The sequence below is a fragment of the Carcharhinus amblyrhynchos genome, chromosome 1 (genome assembly GCF_965287045.1).
Source record: "Carcharhinus amblyrhynchos chromosome 1, sCarAmb.v2.hapA, whole genome shotgun sequence".
Taxonomy (NCBI): domain Eukaryota; kingdom Metazoa; phylum Chordata; class Chondrichthyes; order Carcharhiniformes; family Carcharhinidae; genus Carcharhinus; species Carcharhinus amblyrhynchos.
This window is the reverse complement of record NC_137324.1, coordinates 123,825,077-123,836,124: the sequence shown is the minus strand read 5'-3', so window position 1 is coordinate 123,836,124 and position 11,048 is coordinate 123,825,077. Positions and strand designations below refer to the sequence as shown.

The 11,048-nt window shown below is 41.9% G+C and overlaps 1 protein-coding gene across 1 annotated transcript; it reads left to right on the top strand.

Annotated features, from left to right (window-relative positions):
- The first annotated feature begins 310 nt into the window (after window positions 1-310).
- Window positions 311-1,449, top strand: hmx4 (H6 family homeobox 4). The gene is made up of 2 exons (XM_080199344.1): window positions 311-519; window positions 850-1,449. Exons 1-2 carry the CDS (start codon window positions 312-314, stop codon window positions 1,389-1,391), a joined length of 750 nt encoding a protein of 249 aa, XP_080055470.1. The 5' UTR covers window position 311; the 3' UTR covers window positions 1,392-1,449.
- Window positions 1,450-11,048: the final 9,599 nt, after the last annotated feature.

Below are 11,048 nucleotides of genomic sequence, written 5' to 3'. Positions count from 1 at the left end.
GCAAAGTCACCGCGCGCCAGTGTGCAGCAGCTGCCTGCCAGCCCGCCTCCGCCCTCCCATTGGAGCAGCCCGCCCTGGCAACGTTTGGACCAATGAGAGCGCCCAGGAACCGCCATCTTCCCGCTGAGTGAATAACTTTGGGGGGAAATGAGCGGAGAGCGGCTCTGAGCGGGCACGAATGGTGCTGGCGGCACGGGGAGCCATCGCCGAGCCCTCCCGGATCGTTCCTCAGTCATCAAGAGCAGGCCGCGGGAGCCGGGGAGGGGGGCGGCTGGGCGGGCCGGTACAGCACCGGCGGGGGGAGGGCAGTGATGGACAAGGAGGAGAGGCCGCCGCTGTGTCAGCCTCCCTCGCTGAAATTCACCATCGACAGCATTCTGAAAGGCAGCCCCAAGTGCAGGGAGCCCAAACAGGAGCGTGCAAAGCAGCAAGTCACACCCACATCAGAATTAAAATCGCGGAATGAAGCCACCAGAAGTGACATGAGGCACGCCAAGGACTACAGGAAAACTGTGCAAGGTATTGTGAACGTTCACCAGACGCTGCCCGGGGTTAGTAGCCTCCGCGGGAATATTGTTATCTCCAGTCTGGGAGCAATGCTCTTAACCCGAATTCACATTCGATTAGAAATTCTCATTTCATTCCTTGGGTATGTTTGTGTTTAGTGATGAGAGAGGGAAGGGGGTTAGGAATGAGCATGAGAGGTCAATTGTCCCTTTTTAGATCAATCTTTTCACGGTCTATATTTATCCAGCAATGATCCTTGTGATATGCCATTTGTAATGTTGCTGTGTTAACAGTGATAGTAAGAGAGGACTGACTTTTGCTGCGTTTTCTTTTCTGATGCAGAGACAATGACCGCTGCCTATCTCAGCCCCTCTTCGCTCGACTTCACCGTGGATGCCAGCCGTTCGGTGCAGAGCCCGGAATCTTGCGGGTCGCTCGAAGCGACGGATCACAGCGACGACTCCGCCAAAGGCAAGCCCAGCAAAAAAGCCAAAGTGCTGGCCAAAAAGAAGACGCGCACGATCTTCTCCAAGAGCCAGATCTTCCAGCTCGAGTCGACGTTTGACATGAAGAGGTATCTGAGCAGCGCCGAGCGGGCGTGCCTGGCGAACTCTCTGCAACTCACCGAGACCCAGGTTAAAATCTGGTTCCAGAACCGCAGGAATAAACTGAAGAGGCAGCTGTCTGCCGAACTGGAGGTCGCAAACACGGCGGAAAATGCCCCTAAGATAGTCCAGATGCCAGCCATGTACAAAGAGAGCAGTTTTCTGCGCAGATGTTTGCTGCCAGTGTCTTTCCCCGTTCTCTACCCGGGGAGCAGCACGCCTTATCTTTGTTTTCCGGATGCCAGCAAATATCTTCATGTGCTGGATGGGGACCTATAATTGCTGAAAGCAGTGCCTAAACCCAGGAAATTTTAGCGGCCGTTCAGTCACTGTTTAACTTGGCGGGGGGTGGCGCGGGGCGGGGGTGGGGGTAGCGGGGGAGGTGGAGATGATCTATATGCTATGTAATTTGTTAAAGAACTCCTTTTAACCCTGCACTGTCGTTGCCCTATTTCGATTCTTCTTTCTATATCCTCCACCCGTCTTTTACATATATTTTTGCTTCAATTCTGGATGAGGATTCATATTTCAGTCAACAAATTATATATGCATTTTAACCATTGAATCAGTTCAGTCCTTATTCTGATGGACACGAGATTTGCTTCAAAAAGCAACAGCCACTCTCAGTGCAATTTTTACTTGCATTTTTTATTTTTTTTACGCACGGGGGTGGGGGGGGGGAGGTGGTGGAGTGGCAGGGTGGGGGTGCTGAGCGATTCATAGTTCGCATACCTTTTAAGATCCTAATTGGAATTCACTGCCCGGAGTTGTCTGCACAGGCTGATGGAGGGTTGATATGGCTGGGCACGTGGAAAGAACCCGCTGCCCACTGTTCTGTCTTGAATTCAGCAGCCGCACGACCTGAACTTGATCGAAAATAAGCCTTCGTCTCTTCGTTCTCCTCACCCCGGGGTCTCGCAACTTGCTGCCAATTCCATTCGATCTCTTTCCTCCCCTTTCCCCACGCCACACATGTCATTTTTTTTTGTTTATGTGGACTGAAAACCAAAAGAAACACAGTCGGGGGGAGGGGGTACTTAATTAACGGTGATGGGGGCGACCCCATAGTTCAATCCCTCACCCCGCCCTCTGAAATACGGCCAAAAGGGAAGATTAAGATGAGAAGCCGTTTTCACTGTTACACAACTCGCAGTCTGCGAAATTCCAAAGCAATTCTTTTTCAATTTTCTCCCTCGGACCAGGGCGATTTTATTGGATGCATTTATCCTCCTCAACTTACTCCTAACCCGGTATTTATCCAGCTTTCGCTGCGTGGAGTCAATTAGATCAGTGATAATCCGATTTCATTGCTGGGGATGTTTAAAAAGTCAGTGCCACATCCGTCTCAGTGACACAACCTGAATGGCACATACATGGTGAGACATTACTGGTTTGATATTAAACGCGAACATTACAATCACAGTGCAGTTTATTGTTTAGATGCCTGCACGTTAGTCATTACTAATATGCGGCCCCCACTGCTGAATTTAGAGGGAATCTTTCACATCGCCGTCTCATAAGCAATGGCGGGATAAATCCTCACTGGAATTTATTCACGCTTGAGCTCCATCCACCCCGTTTGGGATTGCCAATTTCATTCAAAGTGTTGCTAAATTGAAGCTGAAATTGCTACCGAGCCAGGAATACAGGAACACGTGGATATAAAGTATGACATTAATGGACATTTATACTGAAACTCGATTTTAATAAAGTAAGTCAGTTTTCTGACATTGATGTGACGGAAGTGTATACGATCGCAGCAGACATGCTGGGTGACGGAATCCGTTCTATAACAGTGTTAGACATACCGTTTAATATTAATGTCACAAGATATAATTTGCACCATTTTACAGAAGTGTGCCCAGAGTTTACCCACAACAATCGTGCACGATTCCGTTTTTCTATCACTGCAATAGCATGCTTTTTAAAAGAACTTTCCTATATTTAAAACCTCTCCGTTTTCTTTCGAATAGAACGTAACGCCTGCAGTCGAAATGAATTTGATGGACGAGAATACATTGTGTTGCACTTTCATTGAGAATAGCTTCTTGGCAAGTACTGGGTGAATACAGGTTAGAGGAATTATTAGGTGTACTCTTATTGCTATGTTTAAAAATTAAAACAGTCTGCACCCAGCATGGACGAGAGTAACGCGTATTTCCATTTAATCCGTTCAGTCAGAAGACATGCTGGTAAGAACTACACTGCAAATGTAGCAGGCAGAGTTAATTCTTTCGAAGTTATATTTGACTGAGAGGGTACGTTTGCGAGGACTGCAGACCGTTCGCTAATTGCATTAATTTCCTAGTGTTTCCCCTCCTCATGCTCTCTGCCTCTTTAAAAAAAGGACAGTTTGGGTAGGGCTAGATTAGACATGGCCTTATAGATCACTCCCCCTCACATGGGCTGTTTTTGATACCTGATCACTTCAGTGACCTGGATATTTCTCGTGGCCAATTTGCAAAACTAGTATTCTGTAAAACCGTTCTTCACTCAAATGGAGGGTAACTTTTTTCGGACCTTTTAACGATATGCCGATACTTTGGTTGATGTAAATGTATGTACAGTTAGACTTTTTTTTCAAATGTAAATAAATCAGAGGCCAGGAGCGTTAATGGCTACAAGCCCTGGCCAGGCGTTCACAATGTCCTGTTTGCAATCAGCTTTGGCATCAGTTCTGTACCGCATTGATAACTTTGAGTAAGGGTCACGTTTTATCACTTTGGAAAGAAAGAAACACTTCTCTCGGGCGGAGTACAGCACACAGTTATGGTGGCCCAATAACTCCGACCACAGAATTTGCAATACACTTGGCTGTTTCTATCGCTATGCTTGAACTTTGTTTTTACAAGGAAGCCATTTCTAATTAGGGTTTACACTTTCGAAACATTCACGCTTCTGCTGCGCTTAATCTCGTTCTTGATTAAAATTATATGGTTAAATTATCTGCTATGTCCAGGAATACTCGGCATGTATGTGTACGTATTTCAAAGATAGCTGACGCATTTTGATGTACAGTACGGTTACTATTTTGATATTAAAGGATCCTTAACGTTTCGAATCCCGACGAATTATTAATGTTTGCCTGAAGTGGATAACTCAAAGCTGCAGCCTCTGGAAGCAAGCGACAGCTTTCAGTCAGTCAAGTATTTCAGTCCTGAGTTGCGTTTGTTCCGGGTTTAGATTCCGCAGGCAAAGCCGTGAACATCACAACAAAGCTCTTGATTGAATTTACCTAGTTATTTCGTTGTTTAACAATGATTGCCTTCTACAGTAAATCAATGAAAGCCAAGGAAAGGTGCCGAACATTGAAGTCAAATGGCTTCTGAGGAGTAGCAATGGCAATTGTTTAAAGATGCATTCAGAATTCCAGCTAATTTATCAAAAGGTGGAAAACGTTCGGATGGACATTACCGCGCACAGATGTGTGCGTTTTATTACATTTAATATTTCGCATCACAATACATCAACATGTTTCCACGCAGAAGTCGTTTTCGTCCTGGGATATAATCGGCAGCTGATGTCCATAACCGTCACTCAGATAGACGTTTAAGCAAATATTCAGATACACTATGACCAACGGCAGCTCCAGGTGCAGGGATGTGCATGATATTGGGGCGCAGGAAATTACATGGTGCAATGCATATGTTCGGACTTACATCCAGTACTGCTCATGTAAAGAAACCAATCGATTTATTGCACGAAGAAAACGCTTCCCTTGATTTTGAGATTGAAAGGATTTTAAAATAAAGTCATCAGATAATGAATGCAGCGTGGAACACAGCATGGGAAGAGTAGTGATATTAAATTAAAACTACAATACATGCAATGATCGGCAACATGAATTCCTGACTCCATAAATATATTCCAATATGGTAAAAGAATTTCCTGCCAAATACATATATTCCAATTTGACTGTTCTCCCCACGTTTACGTGAGTTTCCTCCGGGTGCTCCGGTTTCCTCCTACAGTCCAAAGATGTGCCGGTTAGGTTGATTTGCCCTGCCAAATTGTCCCTTAGTGTCCCAAGATGTGTATGTTAGGGGGAGAGAGGGATAAATACGTGGGGCTACGGGCTAGGGCCTACGTAGGCAAACGTGGGTGGACTCGATGGACCAAATGGCCTCCTTCTGCACTGTAGGGATTATGATCTATTATAACAGAATTTCCAGGTTGTATAAGTATATTTCAATATGATACCAGCAATTCTTGGCACTAAAATATATATTCCAATATGATAACTGGACTTCTCAGCGATGTACATATATTTCAATCTGATAACAGGATTTTCCAGCTATGCAAATATATTCCAATATGATAACAGGATTTCCAACTATTTAAATATATTCCAATATGAAAACAGGATTTCTCATCTATATAAATATATTCCAATATGATAACAGGATTCCCAGGTATATAAATATATTCCTACATAATAACAGCATTTCCCAGCTATATAAATATATTACAATATGATAACAGGATTTTCCAGCTCCATAAATATATTCCAATATGGTTACAGGATGTCCCAGCTATATAAACATATTCCAATATGATAACAGGATTCCCAGCTATACAGATATATTCCAATATTATAACAGAATTTCCCAGCTATATAAATATATTCCATTATGATAACGAGATTCCCAGCTATACAAATATATTCCAATATTATAACAGGATTTCCCAGCTATATAAATATATTCCAATATGATTACAGGATTTTCCAGTTATATAAATATTTTCCACTATGATAACAGGATTTCCCAGCTATATAAATACATTCCAATATTATAACAGGATTTCCCCGCCATATAAATATATTCCAATGTGATAACAGGATTTCCCAGCTATATAAATGTATTCCAATATTATAACAGGATTTCCCCGCCATATAAATATATTCCAATGTGATAACAGGATTTTCCAGCTATATAAATATATTCCAATGTGATAACAGGATTTCCCAGCTATATAAATTTATTCCAATGTGATAACAGGATTTCCCAGCCATATAAATATGATAATAATTCCCAGCTATGTAAATATATTCCAATATGATAATAGGGGTTTCCAGCTATATAAATATATCCTAATATGATAACTGCATTTCTCAGCTACATAAATATATCCCAATATGGTAACAGAATTTCCCAGCTATATAGACATATTCTAATATGATAACAGGATTTGCCAGCTATATAAATATATCCCATTATGATAACAAGGTTTCCTGCCTATACAAATATATTCCTATATAGTAACCGTGTTTCTGGCTCTCTCAATATATTGTCCCAATGCTTGAGCCGTATTCGAATCTCTCGGTTTTCAGGTAGGATCCCAATATTAAAGGAGTAAAGGAAAACAAGGGAGACGGTGAGCCCACCATGTGATAACCACATTGGAATAACCTTTGGCCTCCAATGTCACAACAGAGAACGATGGCCTTTGACGTGTTCAGTGTGTTGACTGAAGCTGAATTCATAGTAAGTGATTAAAACTGGTCGGATGGACCAACACAATTGCCTGTCGATTTTTGCCTGGCTTTAAATAATATCTGCCATATTTTATAAATAGCTCTATTCATAAACAACCACGATTTATGAAGCAAAATCACTTGGGTCACTTGTCGTAAGCAATGATTTCCCACAAACCGATTTATACTAAAGTAACACGTAGTTACATAAAGCTTCAGAACGTGTGATTTATTTCTAAACGTCAGCATTATTGACCGAATGATAATTTTAAATACTTTGTCAGGACATTGTATTCTGCACTGAACTCCATGCAATTGTCTCTTTTCTGAATAGCTGCACACGCTAACATGTTGAAAAGTGGAATCACCCATGTTTAAATATTACACCATGTAGCAGTAACATGCGTAAGGTTATTCCCGGTGCTCGAACTTGCACCCGACATTAACAGAATGAAACAACTCAACAGCCAAGGGAATTTAATGCAGGGCACTGCTTTTGTTCCATATTTGCAATTTGATCAGTTTTCCTTGTTCTATCAAAGTGATGAATTGAGTTTTGACTGAAGGCAGGTAACAGCGGTGATAACTTTCTATCACCGATTTTCACACACAAATAGGCAGTGAAGTCGATATAAATGTCATTGATTTGAGCTGCACCATGCAAATTTATAACATGTAACTTCTTCACGGTCTAAACGTGCTTCAATTGCAACAGTAATCCACTTTCACAAATCAGTGTGGAAACATGTTCATCTCTCAACCATCTGCAGATGTGAATGATTTCTGCCATGGTATTTAAGGTATATAACAGTCGGTCACATTGCTCACTCGCTTTGACTTTGAAGAAGCCACATGCTTTTGTTATTTAAGGTGCCATGTTAGTTATAACTCGTGAATTTTCACATCTTTTTAAATCACAGTCGGACAGATATAATGGGGGAATGTGTGATCAGAGCTATTGAGAGTAGACCTGTACAACAGAGGAAGAGTTAACAGGGTTGATTTGATGATGTGATACTGCTTTAGATCGAGATTGCCATGTTCCGGTCCTAGTTAACTGGACCAAGCGGGTAGACCTTTGGTGAAAATTGGAAGGGTAGGCCGGGCATTCATTTCAGAATTTTTCTTATTTATCGCAATATGAAATGAGCCAAGGTGTGGAGTGCCCCGGATTTAGCAGCAGCGGGAAGTGTGTGTACCCTGAGCTGAGGAACAACATTTCTGTTTTGTGTTCCCAACATCTTCCTAGTATCCGGAATGTTGCTAACCCTTCTGCACTCACTTGTTGTGAGTATTGTTCAGCTCCCAAGAGAAAGAGGCACAAGGGGATCCTACCTGCTGGGAGCTCTCAGGTGCTGTGTCCTCGGCTTTTCCAGCCAATAGCCGGCTGAGCAGAAATGGTTGAAATTATTAAAACGGTGTCAACATTGACCCTGCGACAGCTTTCTTTTGATGTCAAGGTTACTTTACCCCACACTATCTAACCACCACCGCTCCCATATGCAAAGGGCTAACGTAGTTGTAAGAAGTTTGAAACACCACTGTCAGCATTCGTGTTTCTGGGCGGTAGGGAATGGGAACAAAACAGAATCAGATTCCGAGCTCATTGGGGTTTCTTTCCAAACAAGTGTATTATTCACTGTTCAAATTGATGATACATTACAAGCAACTCTTTCAAAAAAAGAGCTTGCATTGCATATTCGCTCAATTAAACATGAATGAAACGGGGTTGAGCTCAAGGCGACGCGGAAATACTGTTTTATTTACAATAAGACGCAATAAATAAAATGAATGAATAAATCAAATCAATGTTCAACAATGCACAAACAATGCAATTTAAAGCAATAAACATTGTCATTTTAAATTGAGGTTTGCTAACTGATCATTTGCTTCCATTGACTTCTATACACACACACACACACACGCTGACACTTGTCTAATAGTCCTGTCAGTATTTCATTGCGTTACAGGCACGATGTAAAGACAAGTTGTTGCTGTTGAGAGTAGCTCCCCTCGGTCATGTAGCCTGGTTTCATTTAGCAGAACAAGTTTGACTTTGGAAGGAAGTGTTTTATCTTTAATTACACTCTGGAAAGTGGTGAAGAATTACACCTAGAAAGTGACTTATAAGACAATCCAAATGCCTTGTCGCCGGGCAACTGACAGGCGAAACTAAACCAATTGAATTACAGCGGATTCATAAAGTCAGTTTTTGTAATAAAGCTGCAAAAACACTTCACTTAGTTGCCCACTTGACACACAAATAATTATATTCTCCCCCCATTTCGGAGTCTCTCTATCTGATAATAGTTTTATTATATCCTATTGGGAAATTCATTCTCTACAAGCGAAATATTGTATTTCGTGCTTTACTTCAATCCTTTAGCCGCTGAAACGGGTAGACATAGAATTTACTTTCTCTCAATCACACACATCCATAAATTGTTGCCTGCACAAGTAACTTTTCAGAAGAGAGAGGACAGCTTTTGTAGTCTCGCATTTGACCTGGATCACTTGTAATAATAAAGTAACTCTAAAGTGTTTCAAATGGACATTTTGTCAAAAGCTTTCGGAAAGTTTCAGTAAGCTGCCCAGAATTGCATGTCCACAATGCATTGAAAGGTGGAGAATGTTTATCAGGCACAATGTGGAAAATCATTATTTCGCCTGCTTAACAAATATTAAACTGAGAAAACACAACGACTTTCGGGGTGGCACAGTGGTTAGCCCTGCTGCCACACAGTGCCAGGAACCCGAGTTCCATTCCAATCTTGGGTCACTGTCTCTGTGGAGTTTGCACACTCTCCCCATGTCTGTGTGGGTTTTCTGTGGTGCTCAGCTTTCCTCCCACTGTCCGAAAGATGTGCTGGTTAGGCCCATTGGCGGAACAGGCGCTGGAGTGTGGCGATTAGGAGATTTTCACAATAACTTCATTGCAGTGTTAATGTAAACCTACTTGTGGCACCAATCTTTAAACTTTAGTAAAACAGAACCGAATTTAAACTTATTCCTCAAATCATGTGACCGAATTAGCTAGACGCCAAAACATCATTATATTCAGGGAAGTTGGTTGCGGCCTTCATATTGGTCTGTGTTCTGTCTTCTAGGAATTCTAGCTATTTTTAACATGTTTTTGTCGGACACAAACACAGAAGATGTGGAAATCTCAGCAGGTTTGACAGGAGAGAGAATAGAGCCAACCTTTCGTGTCTGGGTGACCTGCTGAGATTTTGCAGAATTTTCTGTTTTTGTTTCTGATTCCAGCACCCGCAGTCATTTGCTCTGAATTTATTTTTGTCGGACTTCTCTGTGCTGACGCATGTTATCTGCATTGATTCGTCTATTTAGTCAATAATCACATTTAATGCGGAGAAGGTTGCTAAATATGCCAACTATCAAACCCCATACCGCTGGGAATAATTTTAAATCATAATCATTTTGCGAAAAATGGACGGAAAGCAAATGCAGTTGTTCCATCCAGTGCTAGCGGCGGATGATGAGGGTTAGGCTAATGTGTTTGGGCTCCTGTGAGTTGGTCTTTGCTTTATATTTCCAAGCATAATTGCAAGACTAATTGGTCTAGATCCAATGGGAAACTTTCACACAGCTCTGCACTTTAGTGTCATGTTAGCGTTTTTCGAAAATGTAGCTTTAGCGAGTTCACTTACGTTTCTGATAAACCTTATATACAAGCATATTATTTCTGGGGTTTCAAGAGAGGATTCAAAACACACTTGGAAAATCAGTCAAATGTTTGAAAGACCGAAGTAGGTTGTGACTCCGATATTCAAAAGTCTAACGGGTCTTGGTGTTTTGCCGACTTTCAGAATCATTGAGATCTTTTAATTTTGCACTGGATGAAGCACACGACATGCCAGAGCCTTAAACACGGCGATTCTGACACCTGATACTGCTAAACTTGGGATTGAACCCAAAAACTCTCCAGGAAGACGTGTGTTTTGCCAAGTGATCCGCCCTGCTCTCATTCAATAGGGTGAAATAAGCCAACAGCATCAACACCACAACCGAGAATAGGGCATCAGTGCGTTAAAAAGTGACTGCACTGGATACTCCCTCACATGCTTCGCATAGAAACAAGTAACAACAATATGCAAGGGGTTACAACACGATGTAAAATGTAACCGTGCAAATGTAAAATACGATCCTTCAACTGGGTCTCTGTCAAGAATTGTATTTTCTGATATGTGATTCTTTGTCACGTTTAGAACAGGGAGAAATATAACAAAGATAAATTTCACCGATTTCTTTCGTGAGTAAAATATCGAGCTGCTAAGGAATTTGACAAAATCTCCTCACTTCCTTTATGGCAAACATCTGATACACTTTGGAGGCTAAATTCAATCGCCTCCTCCGAAAATCCGGGTAGGTGGGATGGTGAGATGAAATTATCTTGCCCAGCTTCGTGACCATTTTAACGTCAAACCAAGGCTAACTGTGCT

Excerpts from the sequence above, each read along its gene's own strand:
- hmx4 (XM_080199344.1), top strand. The coding sequence starts at position 312 with ATGGACAAGGAGGAGAGGCCGCCGCTGTGTCAGCCTCCCTCGCTGAAA. Across the intron at positions 520-849 it reads CTACAGGAAAACTGTGCAAG|AGACAATGACCGCTGCCTAT; the intron begins GTATTGTGAACG and ends TTTCTGATGCAG.